General features: G+C 42.2%; 1 protein-coding gene across 2 annotated transcripts in view; it reads left to right on the forward strand.

The window, feature by feature from the left end:
- The window catches only part of SLCO5A1 (solute carrier organic anion transporter family member 5A1), a 131,019-nt gene that overhangs the window by 40,398 nt on the left and 65,016 nt on the right, over nt 1-25,605 (forward strand). For both annotated transcript variants that reach the window (XM_008514553.2, XM_008514554.2), the window contains exons 3-4: nt 11,318-11,450; nt 16,691-16,908. In XM_008514553.2, the coding sequence (XP_008512775.2) occupies nt 11,318-11,450; nt 16,691-16,908 (351 nt within the window). The remainder of the gene's footprint in view (nt 1-11,317; nt 11,451-16,690; nt 16,909-25,605) is intronic.

Consider the following 25,605-nt stretch of genomic DNA (forward strand, 5'->3'; position numbering starts at 1 on the left):
CGTGTCGTGCGGTGGTACATGCCGTAATGAAAACTCCAGCAGGGTAAGGTGATAAAGACTCATGGGGTGGGGTGGGTACCATGTTTAGATCGTGGTGAGCTCTGGCTTCTCTGAGGAGTGATATTTGAGCAGAGATCTGGAAGAAGAAGGGAATGAGCCACATGGGTATCTGGGGGAAGATATTGCAGGGAGAAGAGCATCTGATGCACTGTCCTGGTTGGTCACCTCCTACTGACGAATCATGGAGGACAGGCCCCCATGATCAACAGGCCATCAAGCCTGTGCAGTCGGAGATGGATGGATCCCAAAGGAAAACGGAATTGCTTTTCCCAAAAGAAGGGGGCATGGATACTGAACAGGCAGAAGGAAAAGATGTCCATCTCTGTTGAGGGTAGTGGTTCTTTCACCGAATTCTGCCCATAAATGAAGAGATTTAACGAGAAGAGGAGTTGTTTATACTCCCGAGAACTAGGGACAGCAGGAATGAAGTGGAAGGAGAGGCCTCTGGCAGTGACACGGTATCCTGGACTCCTGATTGAATTCTGACGACTGGTGCAGAAGAGAGAGGGTGGGAAGGAGAGTAGAAGGAGAGAAACAAGTGCTCAGGAGCCCCCAAGGACCAGTGTCCTGACTTCCTATTCTAGACGTCTGGGCCAGCCCTCAATTGTACAGTGGAAGCGACTTGTTCTTCTACTGCCGTGTGGAAAACAACCGAGAAAACATTTCTAAAGGCCACTGAATGGTAGGGGAAGCCAGTGCGATGCTGTCATCTGTCTTCACTGTCCTCAGAGAAGAGGGACTGAGCAGCCTGCACACAGCTGGGTACTGAGGCCCATGATGGGACTCGGGTGGGGACAGTGGCAGTCACTCTTTTCTGCCTCCGCCCAGGTGCTGAATGGCTTGCGATTCCCTGAACACGCCATGCACTTGCACACTTGCACGCCTTTGCCCTTGTGGGCCCCTCCGCGTCTAGTGTCCTTTCTTCTCTCCTTGCAGGCTTATGTCAAAAGTCATCTTTTTTGTGAAGCCTTCTCTGTCTTCCCTCCTCAACCAGATACAGCGCATCGTTCCTCTCCCTCAGTCCAGCCTACTGCTGGTGCTGGTTCTACTTCTTCACTGAGCCTTGAATCATGGTTGGTTTTCCGTGTTTCTCTTCTGGGGGGCCCGTGAATCAGTCTTATTTACCTTTGCAATGCCCCCTGCTTGTCCCACGGCTTGACATCACAGGGTGCGTGGATGCATGAGTGACTTCTGACTTTGCAATTTGGGCTATGAGGCCAGGAAGGAGCTGACTGTGTGGCCCTCTGTGATACTAGGATCTTTGCTGGTTTTCACTGGGCTCCTCGATTTCCCGGGTCCAGCGAGGCTCGTAGCTGGCTGACTGGTCACTATTAGGAGTTCCGCAGTCGTTTCTTGTGATTCAGGGACAGGTTGAGTTACCTGACACAGACTCTGTAGAGTTCGGAGAGCTGTTGCCCTGGGTTGCAACTGAACTCGTGGAACAGCCCTATGCGAGATAATCCTCAGTGCAGCCAAGTTAGGTTTTTGTGATGGTGAAGGAGAAGTGTCCTTTAATTCTGCCAGAAATGGAGGAATGGAGGTGTCAGACTGCAAAGAGGGGACCAGGTGCAGGCTGGCATTGCAGGGTGCTTTTATGCCTCCTCTCTCGGGTAGCCATTGGGTAGGTCAACCCAGAGGACACTCCCAAGGCAGACCGGAACTGAGTGGAGAGCCCTCAGCCTTGTGTGTTCGCTCTGCGGGTCTGGCTCGTCTTAAAGTCAGTACTTACTCATCAGAGACCTTGGATTTAGAACTGACATTTTCTCATCCCTGGGTAATGAGAGGCAGCAAACATAGGGTCCAGCTAATCAAATATGTCATGTGCAAAGTGAGCCTTGAGCCTGGCGGGGAATTAGCCCTGCGGCGCTCAGGCTACCGTCCTTAATCAGCTGGAAGAGTCCCACGGGGCATCTGGAACAGGACTTAGAGACAGTGGGGAGACGGGCCCAGACGTGATATGAGGCCGAGCCCAGCTGCTAATGAGCTACTACTGAAATTCATCATGAAGTGAGCAGACACAAGAGAAGACTAAGATAGGAGCTGGCCCGGTGGCTGAGTTCACGCGCTCCATTGCGGTGGTGCAGGGTTTCGCCCGTTTGAATCCTGGGCGCAGACATGGCACCGCTCATCAAGCCATGCTGAGGTGGTGTCCCACATGCCACAACGAGAAGGACCTACAACTAAAAATACATACAACTATGTATGGGGGTCTTTGGGGAGAAAAAGGAAAAAAAAAAAAAGGGAAGACTAAGATAAACGAAGACTCTTAGAAGATATTGTCAGAAGGATAAAAACGGAAAGAGAAACCACTCTACACAAAAAATAAGGTAAAAATCAGGAATATAACAAAGATTTAAAATTTAAAGTCAAAAGAGTTTATAGAAACAAAAAAATTAGCCTAATATAAATAGGGCTAAAAAAGTAAGCAAACTTCCTTAAGGTATGAGAAATAGGGGCCGGCCCGTGGCGGAGTGGTTAAGTTCGCGCGCTCCGCTGCGGCGGCCCAGGTTTCGGATCCTGGCCGCTGACGTGGCACTGCTCGTAAGGCCACGTTGAGGCGGTGTCCCATATGCCACAACTAGAAGGACCTGCAACTAAGATATACAACTATCTACCAGGGGGAATTTGGGATTGGCCACAGTTGTTAGCCCAGGTGCCAATCTTTAAAAAAAAAAAAAAGCTTGACAAAAGTAAAGCAATTACCTTTTGAGGTTAGTTTTTTTTTTAAAAAAGGTATGAGAAATAGAAGGTAATAAATAATTTAAAAGACAAATTCGGTTAGTTTAAGAAATTAAAACCCCTATGAATAATGTTTTTAAAAAGATAAAATGCATTAAAAAATAAAGTAAGAGCAAAAGTTACAACAATTTATGATGTAAAAATAAAAGAGATATTAGATTATAATAGAGGTTAAGTCTATGGGAGAAAAGTTAAAAAGGTGAAGGTAAATGGAATTAAAAATAGAAGTTAGTGTGCTTTAATGTAAAAAGTATCAATAATCACAGAAGAGGGTAAAAAGTAATTTAAGGAGAAAATTTAAATGGAAGGTCTGAGGTAGAATGGCTTGGAGCAGGGTAAGTGAAGGAAATGAGGGCTGGAGCCGGCGAGGAGACACTTACTAAGTGGCTGGTGGGTCAGCCTTCCCCAAGAGTTGTTTCTTGGCTGGACCAGCCATCATGACCAAGGTGAAGGAGAAGAGGTGGGTCCACCCTGTGGAAGGGGGCCTTTTCAGCCCTTTCCCATCAAGAGTGGCTTCTTAGCTCCACAGAAGTACACAGCTCAGCTTGGGTTGGGGCTGGAGTGGTAAGCCTAAGGCCACAGTCTGGTTCTATGCAGCATATGCAATAACAAAGCACAAAACAGGGCGATCCAGCAGTCCCCCTTGTCTGTGAGGGATACGTTCCAAGACCCTCACTGGATGCATGAAATCGCAGACAGTACCAAACCCTATAGATACTGTGTTTTCCTATACATACATACGTTCATACCTATGATAAAGTTTAATTTATAAATTAGGCACAGTAAGAGATTAACAATAAGTAATAATAAGATAGAACAATTATAACAATATACTGTAGTGAAAGTTATCATAGATCTTAGCAACCTCAGCATATGATTTTTCTTCTTATTCAGTCTAGAACTTTCATCTTTTCACTTAAAGGAAGCACTTTATGGCTTCTCTTTGGCATATGCGAATTGCCAGCATCACTACTCTTGCACTTTGGGGCCATTATTAAGTAAAATAAGGGGTACTTGCACACAAGCACTGCAATACCACACAGTCAATCTGTTAACAGAGATGACTGCCAAGAGACTGAGGGAGTGGGTAGCATACACAGTGGGCATACGCTGGACAAAGGGATAACTCACCTCGCGGGGGGGCTGAGCAGAAGGGTGCGAGATTTCGTTACTCAAGATGGCACACAATTTAAAACTGATGAATTGTTCATTTCTGGAAATTTCCATTTAATATTTTTGGACTGTGGTTAACTGTGTGTAACTGAAGCCCCAGAAAGCAAAACCGCAGAAAGTGAAACCACGGATAAGGGGGGACTAGTGTACAAACTTCAGAGGAATAACCCCAATCAGACATTTATAATAGTGAAAAGCTAGCATCAGTAAGGGATTATTCAAGTGAAGTCTGCCATAGCCACACGACGACATACCATTTAACCATAACAAATGTTCTAGAAGAATATTTATCGATATAGGAAATGTTTGAGATATTATGTAAAAAAATATTATAGGACAATAACTGCTGCCTAATTCCAGCTACTTACAAAGTTTATACAGCATATGAATGGTAAAAAGTATTTATTACTATTATTATCTGGATGGCAAGGATTGTAGGTGATTTTTTTTTTTTTGAGGAAGATTAGCCCTGAGCTGACATCTGCCACCAATCCTCCTCTTTTTGCTGAGGAAGACTGGCCCTGAGCTAACATCCGTGCCCATCTTCCTCTACTTTATATGTGGGACCCCTGCCACAGCACAGCTTGCCAAGCGGTGGTCCACCTGGGATCGGAACTGGCGAACCCAGAGCCCCTGAAACAGAACGTGTGAATTTAACCCCTGTGCCACTGGGCCAGCCCCTGTGGATGATTTTTTAAAAAATTTATTTTCTGCTCTCTTGAGCATTTCCTCTACAATGAATCCATATTATATTTTGTATGATTAGAAAAAACCCTAAAGGTTGTTTAAGAAGAATAACAGGCACATGCTAGGCTTCAGAAGGATGCTCTCTGCTGGCCCTTCTGTGAGAAAAAAGGTCTTGGCATTCTCGTTCCGCACTCCCATCTGCCCAGCCCATCATCAAAAATAGGGATTCCAGAAAAGATCACTTATTAAGGTACTATTATGATATTAAATATGTCTTCTGTTAAATAATATATGTATTTGATCTATGTAAAATCAATGTTTAACATTTATTAAGGAATGAACAGGTAATCAAACAGCCCATACAAATACAACTTAATATTTCTTTAGTGTCCATTATATGCTAAGCACTTTATGTGCATACTATTACTTAATATCCATTTTTAGAGAAAAGAGAACTAGGGCCCAGAGAGGTTGAATAAATTTCCCCATTGCACAGAATGGGGGAAGTGGGAGTCTACCCTGAGGCAGTTTGACTTCAGGGTCTTTGCCGATATTCCCTGCACTTCAGTGCTGCCTGGGTGAAGAGTTTTGTATTTTAGGTCTTGGGGGAGATTTAGAAATGTGTAGTTCATGTTGCCCCTTTCAAGGCATGTGTCTAACCTAGTTGGGAAGATAAAGAGGGTATGAATGGCGTGTAGCAAGAATACACAACCTGTCCAGCTGGAAGTGCAGTTAATACTTGACGTGGCATTCAAAGAGAGGCCATCCTGTGGCCTCCACAGTTCAGGGGAGGCCTCCTGAAGGAGCTGGGCTTTGAAGGATGGGGAGTGTAGCACATGTGGGCCATAGATCTAGCTATAGGTTAAGCAATAAATACGATGTTCTGAGAAAAGGAATACAGAATGACCATGCAGCCAGCACATAGAAAGCAGAGACTCTGGGAATGGGTCAAACCTGAGCGGATGCTACCGGAAGACATCCACATACTGACAGGGCAAGATGATGCGGAGGCATGGTCAGGAGAGAGGTTATGTCCAAGGCTGCAGGAGACAGGCTAGGGGTCAAGTGAGGACAGAAACGTTAGATGATCAGTGAAGTGATAGTAAGAGAGGAAGAACGAGATGACTTCAGCTGGTTCAGTGTCTAAGTTTGTGACTAATGAGTAAGTGCTGGGGAACCTGTGTGTCTGGCCAAGGTAGGGAGGAAGCAGATCCAGACAGAGGAGAAGCCAGAGGCGTGGGATAGTGAATAAGGGAGACAGTCCTTCTTTTGACCATGATATTCTTCTAAAATACAGGGTATTAGAAAATTTGAGGTTTGGTGAGGCCAACAGATTAGGAGAAAAAATAGTTTGTTACAGTTACCAGGAAGGGGGGCACACATGCCATAGGGGCCAAATGAGGAAGCACCAGGGTTCGTCACAGGCAGAGAGAGGGAGGAATGGTGGGCTAGACCCTTTATTGTGGTTTCCTGGGGAAGAGGTAGGTGAGGCAGGGTAAGGAGGTTTAGGATTGGCTAGCTTGAATAATTTCAGCAGGCTCTGGGTGGGGCCTGTCCCTAGTTGTCTGGCACCTGGCCCTGGGTGATGCTGGCAGGCGGGTAGTGGCCTGGAGGGTGAGGCCAATAAACGAGGTGGTTGGGGTGTGGGCTCTGGCTTGGTTGGTTTGTATTTGAGAAGCGCACTCTCGGGTGAGTTGTTTACCATCTCTAGAGATTGGCTAACCCCGGGATCCCTCCTGGATCAGCAAGGTCCCAGATGTGAAAGCATCAGAAAACAGATGATAAAAGACATGGTTAATACGGATATGTAATCAACGCATAAACAGTTCTTGAATGCCTCCCATGCCCAAACACTAATCTATATGCATCAGTTAATAGAAAATACTAATAATAACAACAAAACCAGCATATTCTTATAGAGCCCTCACCATGTGCCAGGCATTCCACGTGCTTTACAAGAATTCACTGATTTAATTCCTATAACAACCCTCTAAGTAAGTACTTTTATCATCTTCAGTTTTACAGATGAGGAAACTGAGGCTCAGAGAGGTGAAGCGACTTGCTGACGGTCACACAATTAGTAAGAATTGAAGCGGGGATTCGAACCCAGGAGTTTGGAATCTGTGCTTTAACTGCTACGTAGTGCTGTGTATGATATGGTTCCTGCCGTCAAGGATGAAGAGCTGCTTCAAAGCATAAGATAGAAATATTTGAAGGGACAAGCAGAAGTGAAGAGCAGAGCATATTTAATCTCGAATGAGTGGGATGGTCCAGTGCTCTCTCAAAGGGGAGTTGTGCGCAACCCAGGGGTGGGTGAGACAAACCAGGAGGGGACAGGAAGAAAAGACTGGAACTTCTATTTATATTTATAGTACTGGTTCATTGAATAGCTTGTACTCCCTGCATCAGCTCCTCATCGTGAGAGAAAACCAAGGACGGTACAGTCAGATCTGGTGGGACACAGTCAAGAACCATAGAATTATCAAGTTCACAGGATGAAATATGGATTGACATCTATTGTCATTAGCTAGTATCTCAAGAGATGGTAGACTCTGAGACTAATTTTGTCACTGACATTTCCTGTTGTTAATGACAGTGGAACATTCATTGACTCAGTGGGAGTGGTGAAGCTAATGGATACTGGGAGTGAATATGGGTCGAGCGCCTCCCATGCTCCTGGGTCCTGGGGGTACAGCAGCGGACATCACCTACAAGAACCTCTGCTATTATCTGGCTCAAGTTCTATTTGGAGGGACAGGCGATAAACAAGGTGACAAAGGAAATATATAGTGTGTTAGGCGGTGATATGCACTAAGGGGAAAAATAAAGCAGAGAAAGGGTGGGAAGAATTGGGGAAAGAGTTTTAAATTTTTAGATAGGGTGGCCAAGTAAGGCCTCAGTGAGAAAGAACTGTTTGAATAACTACCTGGAGGCAGTAAGGGAATGAACCATGTGGCTATCTGGGGGAGGAGCATTACACACACACCCACCCACACACACACACAGCAAGTGCTAACTCCCTAAGGTGAAAGAGTGAGGAGGTCGTCATGCCTGGAGCTCAGTGAACAAGGAGATGGATAAGAGATGAAGCAGAGAGACAATAGTGGGTGGTGCAAATGTGGAGACGGGTCCTTGCAGCAACGTAAAAGGACTTTGGCTTTTGCTGTGAGTTGAGATGAGAAGCCACTGGAGGGTGTGAGCAACGAAGTGTGACATGATCTGGCTCACGTTTCTAGTGGCTCATTAAGGCTGCCGTGTTGACAATACATTGTAGGGAAGTAAGGGCAGAAGCAGGGCTACCAGGTGAAAGGCCCAGAGCCGTTTACCAGATGAGTGATGCTGGTGGCTTGGACCAGGGTAGAGATATGGAGAAGGAACTGCATACTGGGTATGATTTGATGGTAGAACCAGCAGGATTTACTGATATATTAGATGCGAGCTGTGAGAGAGAGAGAGAGACTAGTGGTCCATATACATTATTTATACAGAAATGTGCACACACTCTGGGTAAAGGTTTAAACCTTTTACTAATAGGGATGATTGATAAAAAAGTGTGGAGGCCACTGGAACAGACAATATATAGTCTACAGGGATTCTGAGGAGAGAGACCACCCAGGGGAGGCCGATCAGTGCTGGACTTGGTTAGGTCTTGAAGAATGAGTAGGATTCAGGGAGATGGAAAGGCCCAGAAGGGCACCGGGGGATCCACGAACGAAGGGAGGAGACTCTGCCCAGGGCAGTTCTGAACCTCTATCTGCATGGAGCCCTGAGTTCAGGCAGTAGGTTTGAAGATTGAAACGGCAGCAGGGGGCCAGCTTGTCCCACTCTTTTTTTTTTTTTTTTTTTTTTTTTTTTTTTAAAGATTTTATTTTTTCCTTTTTCTCCCCAAAGCCCCCTGGTACATAGTTGTGTATTCTTCGTTGTGGGTTCTTCCAGTTGTGGCATGTGGGACGCTGCCTCAGCGTGGTCTGATGAGCAGTGCCGTGTCCGCGCCCAGGATTCGAACCAAGGAAACACTGGGCCGCCTGCAGCGGAGCGCGCAAACTTCACCACTCGGCCACGGGGCCAGCCCCCAGCTTGTCCCACTCTTGAACTCCAGGTGGAACAGTTTAGACTGTTTCCTTTAGGCAGTTGGGAGGACTGGGAATTTTTGACCTGGAGAGTGAGTTGGTAGAGCTTTAGCTCAACAATTTTTTCCTCTAATAAGCTCTGAATGAGTGCAACTGATTAATCAATTAATAAATGTTAACTCAGTGGCCAGAATGTTTTATTTACTAAATGGGATCACGTCAGTGAGTTTTATATATATATAAATATATATATAGTGTAGTGATTGTACTATACTATATCGTATAGCATGTAGTATAGTTATATAGATATACATATATATGTATACATATTTCTGTTAATGAGAATGATTCCGTTGGACTTAAAAGTGTTTGTTATACCATAAAAATAATTTTTCTGATTACATAGCTGAATTTTAAAAAGCTTGCTCTATATTTCATGAAGTAGTTAAGGTTTCTTGGTGAATGTTATTTAATTGGTTTCCCATTCTCTAGATAATTGCATGGTCTTGCCGGTACACATCCTGCACGTTGCTTCTTGGCACTCTGAGATGCTGCGCTCAAGTGCCCCAGGCATAAACAGTATGGCGGAAATACCCTTTTCCCTGTCTGTGTTTGTAAGACAGTCTCTTTCATGCCAGAAGAACTATTTTGGGAAGATGATTCATGTCACATTTTGGCCTCATTACAGTTTTAAGTTGTAACTGGTGCTCGTTGGCCTGGAGGTGTAAACATAAATTTTATACTTCGTATGTGTATGGGAATACCTGGAACTGAAAAATACTTCTATTTTGGAGTTCCATTTTAGTCTACAAACAGAGAGGTTAACCAGATATTTATCAAAATTCTAATTTTGTCTTATTAAAAGCATACTTCCAAAAGAATATCAATTACTTGTGGCTATGCCTCCATTCTCCATGGAGAAGTCAGAGAACCTAGTGTCTTATTGTTACAAGCAGATGATTCTGTAAAATAAATAAACACTGTGCTTTTTCTTTTTGAAATAGTGTGAAAAATGAGAGCAGGTGTTAAATTACTGTCTGTAGTTATAAGGAACAGGAGATACAAAATTATTCAAAGTTTATTTAGCTGTAGATGAAAAAGTAAGGTGAAGCTATTCTGATTAGTCCAATTTGCCTTCTGGTAAACATAGTGCTACTTATAGGATACAACAAACCGCTTATTTATTCAGTGGTTAAAATGCATGATGGCAATAGAAATGAGAGACATGGACCACCTGAGTTTATTATTGTGCCTTGCACACAGGAGTATCTTAAAAGTGTTTATCGGGGCCAGCCCAGTGGCGCAGTGGTTAAGTTCGAAGGTTCCGATTCTTGGTGACCCTGGGTTCACCGATTCGGATCCCAGGTGTGGACATGGCACTGCTTGGCAAAAGCCATGCTGTGGTAGGCGTCCCATATGTAAAGTAGAGGAAGATGGGCACAGATGTTAGCTCAGGGCCAGTCTTCCTCAGCAAAAACAGGAGGATTGGCAGCAGTTAGCTCCGGGCTAATCGTCCTCAAAAAAAAAAAAAAGTGTTTATTGATTTGTCCCCAAATAAATGAGTTTTAACAAGAAGAAAAATGGGTTTGGGGTATGGCTAGATTTTTCTATGGCTCTCAAGGAATTTCACATCCTACCTCAAAATTTAAAAATTGGCAAAATATTATTTATTTTAAAAACTTAAATCGCAGCAATGACAACAATATAAAGGAATGACAGTGAATTTGTTGTTGTTTTTTGCTACAAGCCCATTTTTATGGCCAAATGTTTTTGGGTAGAATGACAACCTTTCTGATCTACTGACAGTAAGAACCCCTCCGCCCACCTTGGACATGTGCTTTCAAAAGTTTTTTAATTCAGCTGTGGGTTGTTCTTTCCATTTGGGCCTTCTCGCTATATCATCTAAAGAGATTTATTAATCTTTGAGTAAGATTCCTCAATTAACAATAAACCAAAGGTGTTGTGAGATGTGCTTTCAAAAGTTTTTTAATTCAGCTGTGGGTTGTTCTTTCCATTTGGGCCTTCTCGCTATGTCATCTAAAGAGATTTATTAATCTTTGAGTAAGATTCCTCAATTAACAATAAACCAAAGGCGTTGTGAGATCTTCTTTGATTCTAAAATGGTGATTTGACAAATATCAGTGATTTGAGGGTGCTTAAGCAGGTTTGCCAGTTCAACCGAATCCGGCTTCATGGCAAAACTGGCCTTGAGTTCCCTCAACCTGTTAGAATCTTCCAGCTGTGACAAGTGACATCTACTTTTTTTCCCCTTATCTTGAGTCTACCTTTTGTTTTCTCTTGGTTGTCCAGCGACCGCCTCATTAACTAGCCCAGGTCTGTGCTTTCAGAAGCAACCGAAACGTTCTCCAGATGATTCTGCTGTTCTAGGAGTGCTACAGGCAACAATTAAACAAAGGACGTGGTTTGAAACCCAAATGTCAACATAGACGCAGTCTCTAAAGTGCTCTGGTTTTGGAAGTTGTTCACTGGACCTGACTGTGACATATGCCTGGTAGGACTGGAATTAGACAACTACTGAAACAAATAACACGTTGCTGGATTTCACATTTCCCCTTCTGTCTTCCCAGCCATCATGTACGTCATGGGAGCACTTGGTCCTGCTGTGGGATATTTATTAGGTGGACTTCTTATTGGTTTTTATGTTGATCCCAGAAATCCTGTTCACCTTGACCAGAATGACCCTCGTTTCATTGGAAACTGGTAAGAATTGTTTACTAAATCTTTCATTTGTTGTTAATGATAGTTAGAGTTCTAGTACTCTTGCAGTTAAAATAAAAATTTCCCCAATGGAAGAGGAAAAATAGCTAAATGTCACATAGGAGGTGGGGTAGGCAGAATAATAATTTCCCCCAAATATCCATATCCTAATCCCCAGAAAGTCTGAATGTGTTACCTTTACATGACAAAAGGGACCTCGCAGATGTGATCAAATTAAGGATCTTGAGATGGGGCGATCCCCTGGCTGACCTGGGTGGGCCCAATATAATCACAATGGTCCTTATAAGGGACAGAGGGAGGCAGGAGGGTCAGAGAAAGAGAAGAAGGTGTGATGATTGTAGCAGAGGTTGGAGCGATGGGCTTTGAAGATGGAGGAAGGGCCCAGGAGCCAAGGAGCGCAGGTGGGCTCCAGAAGCTAGGGAAGGCAAGGAAATGGGTTCTTCACTAGAACCTCCAGAAGGAATGCAGCCCTGCTGACCTCATTTTGACTTCTGACCTCTGGAACTATAACGATAATATGTTTGTATTGTTTTAAGCCACGAAGTGTGTGGCAATTTGTTACAGCAGCAATGGGAAGCTAATACAGAGGGCTTGGGAACCTCAGCTTAATCCACGTTCTTTAGGACTCAGGCATTTGTTTCCTGTAAAGCATGGGGGGGAAGGGCGAATGTGGCTGTGTCGGGACTTTCCTGTGTACTTGAATCATAGCTTGCTTTGTATTTTCTGTGCGTTTAAAAATTTTTTTTTCCACTTCCTTATATTTGTGTTTCTGCTTTGTCAACCCTCCCCCACTGCCCAGGACTCTCGCTCTGCTTTCCCACCGTCACGCTCTTGGTGAATCTTCTCACTCGTTAGTAGTTTCTTTCCCCAAGTGTGCTGGGCAGTTAGCTGCTCTCGTCCTTGCTGGCCCTTAACTGTCTTGCTCAGTAAGTGATGTTTAGGACTTAGGTTGAGAACTCCAGGTTTGGCTGTTAGGTTGTTTATCCAGATATCCAGGGCTGTGTTTGAATTCTCCGTAGTCCTCAGCTTGAACATAAGAAGTGCTTTCTTCATGACTGCAAGCACTAACTGAAAGTATGGCATCTCAAATTCATTTAACGTGGATTAGTAATAGGTATACATTTCAAGAAATTTTCACTTTATAACAAAGAATATTTCGTTATTAGAAATTAATGGCAAGTAATTACTTTCTAAAGAGTTTCTTAGAGTACTCGTGTTCTCTCTGTGTTTCGTTATAACAGCCTCATAACTCTGAGGTCCATGCAAATAATTTTTAACACTGTATTTTCACAGCAGTTAACAAATATTGATTAAGTTATATAATACTTCTTATTTTCATAAGTGAGGCTCTTTGGAGATGGAAGTGCTAAGACCTGGATGATCCTGGCCTGGGAGAATTTTCAACTCATGCAAAAGGAAGTTCCCGTGTTAACCATAGGGGAATTACACGGGAGTTTTCAGCTCTTGACCAGGAGTGAAATTTTTGGTCTCAACTACTGTTTTCTTTGCAGTTCTGAAATAAATCAGAGTAAGGACTTTTTTTTTTTTTATTCTCAGAAAACTAGATTATTAAGATATATCTAGGCACATCCAATGTACATTCTGTGTTCTGTGTAGAAGTCCATGAGAAGAGCGTGGCAAGAGAGGACCTCTGAGGGGAGAGAGAATGGTGAGGAGGACCAGCTCAGGGCCAGGAACAAGGCAGGAGGCAGGAGCTTTAGGTTTCCTAGGAGACAGCAATCCAGTGGGTAGCAAAGTGGAGTGATTGAGTGCAGACCCTGAAGCAGAATCCCCTGGGTTTAAATCTCAATCTGCCGCCTGATAGCTGTGTGACCTTGGGGAAGTTACTTAATTTCTCTGTGCCTCAGTTCTTGTTGTTGTTCGGTTTTTTTTAATCCATAAAATGGAAGTAGTTCAGTACTTAATTCATAGGGTTGTTGTGAGGAATAAATGAGTTTATATATGTGGAGCTCTAGATAGTTCTTGCTACACAGTATGTGTTAGCCGTGATTCAGTCCTTTGCATTTAACCAATGTTCAAGTAGTTTTATTCATTTTAATGGCCCAATATTAGTTCTACAAGTGATAAAAGTTGTCCATATAGAAATATATACTAGGAAGCTCTTTAAAAATGAATTTCTCGAGTAGCCCTACTTGTAACAGTTTTCCACCTACAACAAAGACATAGTTATTTGACACCTTGTCATTTTTTAGGATGCCTACCAGTAATGATATGTTTTTCAATAAATCTATGCTGGAGGAGTGAAGGAAGGAACCAATGAATGGTGCTAATGTTTATTGGGTGCTTACTATGTGTCAAGCATTATACTCAGAGCTTTACAAGCATTTTCGTTTATGCCTTATAACCACCAGATGTCATCACTAATATTATGTCCATTTTGCAGATGAGGAAATTGATGCACAGTGATGTGAATAACTTGTCCAAAGTCTCAGAGTCAGTCAGAGCTGGGATAAGAAACTGAGTCCAGGGCAGAGGTCTTAGTCAATATAACTGGCTCCTAGTGAACAGTCTCTGAGTAATGGGTCATTAAAGGGAGTTTGGACTCTGGCTTGGCAATTTTAACTTACTGATGTATCTTTTTCCAACATATTATGCACACTTTCTTGTCTTACTGAGCTTTTCTCAGAGCCGTCTTTAAACCATCATTATATCATATGTTAACATCCATGTTACTGGAAACCCTGGGAGAATATGGGCTGGTTTGCTCTGCTTAGAAATGCCCCCAGACTTTTATATTATTTTTGCTTATTCACTATAATTCTTCCCCTTCTTCTGTTATTTACTCTCACTTGGGGCTACTATGAGTGTATCCTCAATATTTGCGTATAATTTTAAGTCAAAGGCTCTGGGTGGAGGTCAGGGGGCCTGATTGCAGATCTACATAAAAACAAACAAAATTAGCTACCATAATTTGATTACTGATTTGTGCGCAGGCATTTTATTAGGTCCATTATATGCATTGCCAGCCCCGGTGTCTAGTGGGTGAGGTTCAGTGCTCTCACCAGCACGGCCTGGGGTTTGTCTCCTGGTCAGGGAACCACACCACCCATCTGTCCTTGTCATATTGTGGTGGCTGCACGTTGCTGTGATGTGAAAGCTCTGCCACCGGTATTTCAAATACCAGCAGGGTCACCCATGGCGGACAGGTTTCAGCAGAGCTTCCAGACTAGACAGACCAGGAAGGACCTGGCCACCCACTTCTGAAACAATTGGCCATGAAAGCCCTGTGAATAGCAGCAGAGCATCGTCTGATAGAGCGCTGGAAGGTGAGAGGATGGTGCAAAACACCTGGCAGGGTTCCGCTCTGCTGTCCACAGGGCCCTAGGAGTCGGAACAACTCGATGACACTAACGACAACAAATTATATAAATTGTCTTGTTAATTTTGATGACCCTGAAAAACGGTTATTATTACCTCCCTTTCAGATGAGAAAGCCAGCTCAGAAAAGCAAAATAATGTCCCCAAGGTCTGAGAGCTAGGAAGTGGTAAAGACAGGATAAAAACCCAGGTCTGCCTAAAGCTACAGCTTCGCTTCCCTCACACTGTGCGGCCTGCCCTCTTCTGGAGAGAGCAGAAAGCTCCAGGGAATCGAAGGGGTCAGACGACTCGAATGCAGGGTCTGCAGGAGGAGATTGCAGAGAGGCAGAGGAGCAGGGCTGGATCAGGAACCGTCTCATAGAGCCAAGCTCTAAAGGGGCCAGACATTATCATAGCTGTGTTCCCTGTGGACAGGTGACTTGATTTTTTTTTAAAACCTATCTCATTCAATTTATTCAGGCAAATTTTTGAGTACCTAATCTGTGTCAGGCTCTGGGTTTGTGATTACATACTGAATAATTGAGATTTCCAGAGGTCTGCCTTTTTCTGATTGTTGTAAAATCTTTATTTGATGTAACTTTATCTTTGAAAATAGCACACTGGATTATTAATGACCAGTTCTAGGAATAATATTCTCAGCTAAACTGTGACCTTTAGCATCTGATAACAGCATTTTGATAGAAGCATTATTTTTTTTAAATGAATTTCCACTTTGCCGTTGATCTCTATTCTTCCTGGGTTGAATTCAGCGTCAACGCTTAGAATGCTACCTGCATTCCGGTTACAGCTGTTGGGGACGTGTTGGTATAGAGGCCAGAATCTGAGCATTTATGAATTTGGCAGCTTTGAGGACAAAGTTTGGAGTGGAGGACACCCAGTTGGAAAGTGGTGACTGCGTTAGGCAGGACCATGGACCTACCTCTACTTGCTAAGAAAAGGTTGAAAGGGGACTGAAAAATTGTCCGTGGGGAATTAGGCAGGCAAGAAGCCCCAGGCCTTAACACGGGGCAGTAACACAGGTCCCGCTCTCAGTGTTTGCTCCCTCGTCGCTGCAGCATGGCAAACTCAGGTGAGTTTAAAGACAAAAGCTCTGTTCTACATAGGTCAAGTTCTACTTCTCCTAGGAAGCTTTGTGACACACGTTGATTCCCCCTCTGAACTTTTATAGCGTTCACAGTCTATGCCACATGATCTAACGCGTAATTGTCTACAGCCTTGCGTTTCTTGGAACTGTTTCTTGAAATTGTTTGGAATTGTTTCTTCTATTTCTAGCTCGCTTATAATGAGGTTTTAAGTTCTTGAAGGCAAAGATCAAGTCTAAATGTCTGTGTTAACCCTGGGACTTGGTTAAGTATTGTGAAGGCCAGCTAAGAAGGGTCAATACATTCTTAAGCGCTTGCAGAAAAATATTTGAATGCCACCAGCAGTTTTAAATACATTTCACACCAGATGTTAATGGTTTTCTCTTAAGAAAAAGTTGTCCATGTTGGTCCACAAAGCATGCTGTCGTCTATATTATTTTTCTATTAAATTTATGAGCTATTGATTTGTTATAAAATGCACATTGTCATAGGACTAACAGTATTAATTAGCAGAACCAACACAGATGTGCTCAAAAATACTTGAATGAAATTCTAGGCAAGCTCCTATTTATAATGTTCATTCTAATACTGGTATAATTATTGGGTGGATTTCTCATTTATACCACAGAAAGTTGGGACCCCCCTGTTTTCTTAGTTTCTCCAACTTCTACTGCTTTACAATTAATGAAGATAAAAAGTTTTCTCTGGAAAAATTTAACACCACAAACTTCTACCGTGCTAATTTGTTCTCACTCGTAATGCAAAAGCCATCAATGCTATTCACATTTCCCAATTTTTTAGGTGGAGTGGATTCCTCCTTTGTGCCATTGCAATGTTTCTTGTGATATTCCCAATGTTTACTTTTCCAAAAAAGCTTCCGCCTCGACACAAGAAAAGGAAAAAGAAAAAATTTTCTGGTGATGTTGCCAGTGATGATGACGTTATGAAGGAGAAACCAAACAATAGTGAACAAGTGGACAAAAAAGTTTCTTCTATGGGATTTGGCAAGAATGTCAGAGGTAAAGTATATCTTTTGAATAAATACGTGCGTGGTACTTGAGATGAGTGCTACTCAAAGCGTGGTCCCAGGCCAGTGCTGCCTGCCAGCTGTCACTGGTCTGTGACAAGATAAGTACTGAAAGTCAGAGTTGGTGTTGAGAAGCTTTTAAAAAGAAAGTTAATTATGTCTGTTGCAACTAATAACAATAATAATAGATTGGGCTTATATTTTGTATGTTTAAAAAATTCTTTTTCTAATAATTGATCTTTAATGCGTTTTGCAAAAGTAGAGGTACATGATAGACTGATAAAAATAATAAAAAAAAATGGCCTTTCCTTATAAATAGCTTGAGAAGCACTGATGTGGATTCTAAAGATAAAGACATTTATATATGTATGTCATTTACTGTAATTAGAGATGTCTTGTTTTTAACTTACTTCTTGCATTGTATAATGGATGGTTTGTTTCAGAGAAACGGTGGGTTTGGTAGTGTGGCCTGATCCTTACATAAATTTAAACCTACTCTAGAAAGGGACGTCATTCATCAGTGGCCTGGCAAATGCTTGTGAGTTACTACAGAGAAGGGCAGCCCGGAATGGGCCTCCAAACTAGTATAGAGTATCCAGAAAGTTTCAGTGATGTGTACTGCTCATTTTTTCATCTTTAGTTCTCTTAAAAATAATGACTTTATTACAGCTAGATTAGGCAATCTCAAACCTAAACCATTTAAATTAATCTTCACCGGGCAATCTTTGTTCAGTTTTCCATATATCTGTTGAGCGGCAATAAATCCCTTTAACCCAAGAAATCTGTATTACACTCCCACTCGTTTCTGCCTATTTCCTGAATTCCTTGAATTGAGTTTTTTTTTTTTTAATTATGAAGCATAGTATTTCTCAAGTGCCTACATCAGTCAAGATTGTTTTAGGTAAAATTTACCTCGGCACACCATCCTCTCACTTTGACCATAAACACAGTCCAGCCAAAGAGACACCTTTCAGTCTAGAAGGAAGATGCTAATATTTTATAGCACTCTCCCTGCAGCTTAAGAACAACGGTGGTTAGAGTGGACTGTTTTTGAAGACTATATTTATTCAAAGCAAATGAAGTGACATTTCACTGGAAATGCATCTTCCCAGTTAAGTTTTAGATTTTGCTCTCTCCCCACCCCCCATTATTTTGTGTCAATGTGTACTTTTGGAACTGCCAAAATTACTTCTTCTGCTGTCATAACATAAAGGATTCTCTGCATGCTAACATGGCCTGAGCTCTTACCACGTGGACTGGCCCATCATTTTTCATGGATGTATTATGGACCTTTACGGCTATTACCAAAGGAGTGATTTTTTTTTTTTTTTCCAGCTCAGTCGAGAGCAAGGTTGATATTAACGAATTTACAACACAGGAATAGACTTAAAGTCTTAATTTATAGAGAGTATAAAGTAGACTCAAGGGGAGAAATAAAGGCATGGGTAAGCTAAAATTGTGTCTTTTTTAGTTTAGGGGGAGATGGCTTGAATGTGAAATATATGCTCCTGTTGGATAGTAGAGAAAAGAGAGAGGGAAGATTAATATCAGATACCAGCAGTGGACGCAACTGTTAATGGGAGCGGAGTTGTTTTGGAGGATGCAGGGTAGATAATGCTGTCGATGCCCCATCCGTACTCTGGGACCTTACCGTCTTCCTGGTGGAGGCCTGCCAATGGCCACGGCCTATATCATTTGCCTGAAAGTGTTCTTCGTAGAGTGGGAAACTGCTTGGCTTCTGCTTGAGGCAGGGTTCAAGTGCCAAGGAATTGACACCCTGGCCTCCCACCCCCACAAAGCAGTCTTAACCAATCACTGATAAACACTTCAGCTCCCTCACCTCAAGGGAGAGACAACTCTGAGGCTGTCGCCTCTTCCCGTGCATCGTGTCCACACTCCCCATCCAGCGCTTCTGGAACCTCCCAAATAAACTGCTTGGACTTGAATCCTTGTCTCAGAACTGGCTTCCGAGGGGGTGCGCACTGAGGCACGCAGGTTCAAAAGTGATAAAAGCCGTCCCTGAATTTGAAAATTATTTTTCAAAATTGAATCTACAGACTATTTTATTGGATATCTTCTTATACTGCTAGCGATTGATCTTCTCTATCTTTTCTATGCTCAATCTGATGGGTTAGAATCTTTTCTTTTAAAGGAAAGAATAAAAGTCTTTTAACAGTGATGGGTAATTGGTTCATAAAATCTGTTTCCATTCTGATTTTCTTGTCAATATTTCTGATAAATTCTCAACTTTTTCATCCTATGTCTTGATTACGATGACTGATCTCATTTCTGTGGTGAAACCTCCTGATTAGGACACAGAGCTGGTTCATTTGATTATTTCCACTTGTACTGGTTTCTCTGCATCTAGCTTGGTACTTTGAGAGACACTTTCTCCTGTTAGAAAGGAATCCTGTTTTGATGGGATTATAAAGTGAAAATGTTTTGCTCAAAATGATTCAAATGATGTTGATGATATTGGGATAATGTTCAACTAGAATATTTAAAATTCATATTTATCTTGTACGTGTTGATTTCCTTTAGCGTATTGAATACCTATCACTTATAGGAACTGACCATCTAATATTTAATCTGGTTTTCGAAAGGACAAATTAAATCTCTGGGAATCATTCCACTGTTGACATAATTTGCATTACAAAGCTGAGATTCAGTATTAAGATCTTGAATTAAAGAATGGTTGCTAAGATTTCATTTTGAATTAAATCTGAATTTGACTCCCAGATTCCTTTTCCCTTGTCCTGGTTTTTTGGAGCCGGGCTCCTTTTAGTCTTTTTTTTTTGAAATTTGGGTACCAATATCAGCTTCTTCACAGAGGAGGTGGAAAGATAGCTAAATTAGTAACTTATACTTCCTTAAAAAGAAAATGATTTTGGCCACACAGGATGGTGCCCTTTGGGAAATTCTATTGCAGAGAATACTAGAAGAAAATGTACCATACTTTCTACTGTCTGCCTCAACATTTCAATGATAGACGTTGCGGAAATCTGACTCAGTGTTTCTAGAGTCTTATTATAAATTATGCAGGAATAAGACTGTTTTAAAACACCACAAAGGAGAAAGTAGAATTTTAGTGTGTCTGCTTCACCTTTCCACAAAGAGCTTAGCATTGATTGCATCAAAATCTTACCAAAAAAATAAACACTTAAAATATTTAAGTGGATCAATTTTCCTGAGGTTTGAGGTCCGGCATTTTTAAATCTTCCAAATTTAACTGGGTATCTTCCCTAATAGAAAACATTTGGTGGCAGTTAATCATAAGAAAAATTTTATTTTTCTGTCGACTTCTAATCTTTTTTTTTTTTGAGGAAGATAGGTCCTGAGCTGACATCTGTGCCCGTATTCCTCTATTTTATACCTGGGATGCCTGCCACATCATGGCTTGATTACCGGTGTGTAGTTCCGCGCCTGGGATCCGAACTGGCCAACCCTGGGCCGCCCAAGCAGAGCACACGAACTAACCACTGCCCCACCGGGCCAGCCCCCACTTTTAATCTTTTAAGCTTAATTACTTGTCATTACTAATTAGCATAAAATATAACAGATTTTTTTCCGCTAGGTTTTTGTCTGTTAGAATGAAATATGTTTATAACCCTAACTAAATAAAATAGTTACTCTGAGGGGATGAACCGATTTGGAGAGGTCACTGAAAGGTAGAGAATATTGATCAGTCAAGGATTATGTTGTCATCATTTAATTCAATGACTAACTCTACAGAAGCTGCTGTATCCATGATGCAGCAGATACGAAGATGAGTGATCCATGGTTTGCCCTCAGAGGGCATATAGTCCACTGAGGGAGACAGGACAAGTACAGATGGAAATAAAATACAGACCGTAAAGGATGATAGGCACACTGGTGTGAGATTCAAAGGCCAGTGAGGGACCATCTAGTGGAGGGGTCAGGAAAGGTTTCACGGAGGAGGCAGGACTGAGATGAACCTTGGAAGACTGGGAGAATTTCCGGAGGTGGAGCTGAGGTGGTGGGAGTATTCTAGTGAGAGAGAGCAAAGACAAGAAGGTCAGACTGTGTCGATGTATTTGAAAATGCTGAACAAGTGTGCTGTGGTTGTGAGTTGCAGACGTGTGGCAGGAGAGAGATGGGTGGGAAGACAGGGTGGGGCCATATTGTGAGTGGAGAGCTTGAGCTCTAGCTGTCACTGATTCGTTCCTCGTGGGCGGGGGGAGGTTTGAGCAGACATTTGGCAGCACTCCATTAGGTAGATTAGGGAGGGAAAGGAGTGGAATGGAGGGAGGGGCCCCAGGTAGAAAGCTCTGGACAGAACCCAAGTACGAGGTGATGGTTTTGACTAGCGGAGAAGGAAAGGACAGTAACCCGCTAATCTGGTCTCCCTACTTCTATCCTTGCTCCCTTTCAGTTGCTTTCAACTCAGCAGCCAGAAGGATCCTGTTAAAATCCCACTCTTCTGCTCAAAGCTTCTATGGTCTCCCCTCTCACTCACAGAAAATGCCCTCTAACCCGTGGTTACCTCTTGGATCCCATCTCCTTCTTGCATTCTGCTTCAACCACATTGGTCTCTTCACTGGTCCTCAAATATACCAGGCATACTCTCACCTCCGGGCCTTTGCACTTGCCATCCCTGTGCTAAGAATGCTCTCCCTCAGATCCCCTCACTTCCTTCAGGATGTCCATCAAATGGTCCCTTTTCGGTGAGGCCTTTCTTGGCCACCCTATTCACAAATCTCCACCCTCCTCTCCAAAGCTTCTTATTTCCTTCCCTCCTCAATTTTTCTCCTTAGCACTCATCCCTATGGAACATTCTATATATTTTACTTATTTATTTTCTCCTCGATGGGAAAGTAAACTCCATGAGGGTAAGAATTTTTTTGTCCATCATGTTCCCTGCTGCATTTACACCACCTAGTAGATACTCAGTAAATGTTTGACGAATGAGTTATTGAATAATGAGGAGGGGAGGAAAAGACTGTGTCTATAGGATGTGGCATCTGATATGAGAAGGGTAGGGAGGGAGGTACCAAAGATGGTTGCAGGGTTTCAACCTCAGACAATGGGGAGAGGAACTAGTTGAGAGGGACAGAACGACTAAATTCTGAATTTGAGCTGCCCGAGAACATCAGAACTGTTGCATGTGGCCCTTTGCTAGGTGTTTTAAAACGAGTATAGTATGGATCTGTTAGTGCCAGTCCTAATTCAGCAAAGAGGGATCACCAGAAGCCACGTGCCTGGGCTGTGCTGTCTTAGCCCCCATGCAGGCTGCCTTTGCTGAATTGGACCTTAGTTTTATCTTTGCAGCTTTCATTGAAATCTGTTGCTTGAATTCCCCGTATTTGCCATAGGCGCATCCTTGCTCAGTGCCCTTTATATCGACCCCACTTCTTGAGAATGGCAGTTCTCAAAGGTAGTCTACATTAGAGACACCACGAGGGCTTCTTAAACCCAGATGGCTGGGCCCCGGCCCAGGGTGTCTGATTCAGGAGGTCTGGGGTGTGGCCTGAGAACCTGCATTTTTAACAAGTTCCTGGGTGATACTGATGCTGATGGTCCGGGGACCACACCGTGAGAACCACTGCTCTCGAACATAGTTAGGAAAAGCTTTTTTTCTGTGAAGAAATTAGAACATCTCTGCTAATGATGACTATACAACTTTTTGCTTTGGTGGCCAGGAGACTAAGGGTCAAATCTGAAGTCCGGGCAGGGTCCTACATACTATTTAATTCTTTTCTCTGGTTTTGATGTTCTGCTCTATTTACGTCTTCTCTATTTCTAATTCTTTGTTTCGTTTCTCTTTTACCCTTATTTTGCTATATGTATGTTTTCTCATGGTGAGCCAAACCTTTAGATTTGGACCTACAGCTTATGAGGTAAAAGGTGAACAGTGATAGACCTGGAAAAGAATTCCTAAAAAGGAAAGTACTTTCTTTATACTCAGTGCAAATTAACTGTGGGGCTACTCATCAGAGTAGTATCTACTTAGAATGACACATAAAAATACTCCTTGATGCCCGATTTAAACAAGCAAGTGGCCAGTATGTACCAATGATGTATTTTGGGCCCCAACCACCACCATTTCTCTGAGTGCAGGTCAGTGGCTCGAGAGCTCCCTGTGCTGGCCCAGAGGTGACTGTAGTGTGCCACGGCCATCCAATTCCTTCTGCTCTATTACTGGCAAACAGGGAAGGCTGTTTGCCAGTGTGTTATGGAGGGGAGGGAGAAATTGGAGTACTTTAAGGGGGATTTGGGATTGGAGAACCCAGGAGATCACTAGTTTCAAAGAAAATGAGCAGGAAATGGAGCGCTTAGTCCTATGTAGGAAGAGCAACTTTGGTTTTGCTTTTACAGAAAGACGTGACTAAAAGTAGTTTGATGCTCCTGCGTAATAGGCATGGAAAAGGCGTATGTGCTGCATGCCCAGGAGATACACAGGATGATGTAAGACTCACAGGCCATAAAGGAAGTTAGTGAGGTTTTCACTGCGTGATGATGATATCTTCCCACCAGCTTTTTGATGCACCGGAAGGCTTCAAAGTATACAAATGATAAGATTAAAGAAAAATTAAATATTTATGCTAAGTACTTATAAAGGAAGGAAATCAAGGAATTTTATGGAGAGGTATTAAAGGAAGCTGTTATATAATTTGCACACACAGGATTGTAATTTATGGAGGTGACTGAGTGATGACATGAGGAGGCCAATGCCAGTGAAAGAAGAATTTATTGCTTGTATTTCCCAAGAGAAGGGGGCACACCATGCCACACAGGGCCACAGGGGAAGCACCAGGTCTTGGTCAGGAAATAAAAGACAGGAGCGAGGGGAAAGCCAAGGCCAGAGCTTCTGTTGGGGTTTCCATGAAAAAGGCAAGGCAGGGCAGAGTCCACGTTTACGACTGGCTAGTCTCAATAATTCCAGCGGGCTCTGGGCTGTAGGGGTGGTCTCTAGTGGTCTGGTACCTGGCCCTGGGTGTTGTAGGGCAGGGGAAATCCTGGCTTGGTGTGTGAGAATTAGGTAAGAGGTGGTTGGGGCTATAGTCTCAGGTTGGGTTGATTTGTGTGTAAAAGATGTGCTCCCAGCTGAGTCATCGCTATCTCTAAGAACTGGTAGTCCAGTCTCTCCCCAGCCAGCAAGCTTTTTCAGATGTCAAAACATTATAAAAAATACAGAAAACTAAAAAACGTGATTACTATAAAAGTTTATGTGTTACAGCCACAGCATACTCAGCTGGCTTGATTGAACTATAATTATCGTGTGGTGTTGCCACCACCTGTCTTTCCACCACCTTCCCTCTCCCGACCCTCCAGAGGCCTTTCCTGAGCTCTTGAGGCCAAGGCCTTGGGTCCTGCCCATGTGCTTTGAAAAGCACCCTGTATTTGGCATGTATCATGTTCTTTTATAACTTAGCAATAAAAGCCCAATCTTTTATATAACAATGACACCCTACTCTGGTTGTTTCCATTTTTACTCTTGGTCTCTTTGTCTTTGCCCAGTGTGAATTCTATCCCTTGTTTGACTTTAGTCCGTTTAAGATGTCCTTATCTGCTCGTTCGATTTACACTTCCCTCAAATTTTACTTTTATCTAAGAAATTGGCATTCTCTAATACTTTTAGGAAAGGGTTAGGCTGGTTCCCAAATATCACTGTAATTATTGAAATAGATGGCTGCCAACAACTATCTCAAGAAGATTTCTCTTTCTTTCTTTGTTTCTTTTCCTCTTTCACAAATATCTTTATTGAGCAACTACTACAGGATGAAGAACTCAGAAAAAAATATATATATATTTATATATATATAAAAAGCTGTAGTCCTTGCCCTTAAAGGGAGGCAGAAAGGAAAATAGACGTAATAAAATACATTGTCTTAAAATGGACATATGTTTATTCTAAGGAAGGTTGAAGGAAGAGGAGGAAGGAATTCCTAAGTTAGCCGGCAGAGTCAGGGAAGATGTCTCTTGGAGAATGACACATTGCTGTATCCTTTCAAAATAGCAGTGTTTTTTTTTTTGATTTTAAAAGTAATACATGTTCATGGTAGAAAATGTGGGAAGTACGTAAAAATACAAAGAATAAAATAAAAGTGAATTCCAACCTCATTCCTGAAAGTAAATGCATACATTTTTTTATAACAAAAAAGTATATTTTGAAACTAGATAGAGGTGGTGGGTGCAGAACATTCTGAATGTACTAAATGCCACTGAAGTATTCTCTTTAAAATAATTAATTTTATGTTATGTGAATTTCACGGCAATAAATTATTTTTAAAAAGGTATTTACTTTACTTGAATTTAGACATAAGGGAAATAAACTGAATGGGCTGCTCAACTTCAGATAAATCTTTTTTTTCCCCCACAAGAAGAGACATTATGTCCAAAAATATCTATGTCAGAAAAATTATGAAGAGTTTTAAGAGGGGTCAGTGTGTTTGGTTGGTATTTAATGTTTATAATTTAGACCTGAGTACAAATGTAAGTTTCCAGGTAATAAAATTTAGTCAACAGCTTCATTTACTGATAATTCACCTATTTTACATAATAATAAAACAAAGACACTCCTCATCCCACCCCCCATTTAAATAAATTAAAAAAAAATGTCAAAAGTGCAAAATTGGAACCTTAAGTCTCCTTGTAGAAGGGCTTTTCAGAAGAGCATAACAGAGAAAAGCTGATGTGAAAGCAGAATGTCAGTAGGTAAAAACAAACA

Source organism: Equus przewalskii, chromosome 8 (assembly GCF_037783145.1).
Source record: "Equus przewalskii isolate Varuska chromosome 8, EquPr2, whole genome shotgun sequence".
Taxonomy (NCBI): domain Eukaryota; kingdom Metazoa; phylum Chordata; class Mammalia; order Perissodactyla; family Equidae; genus Equus; species Equus przewalskii.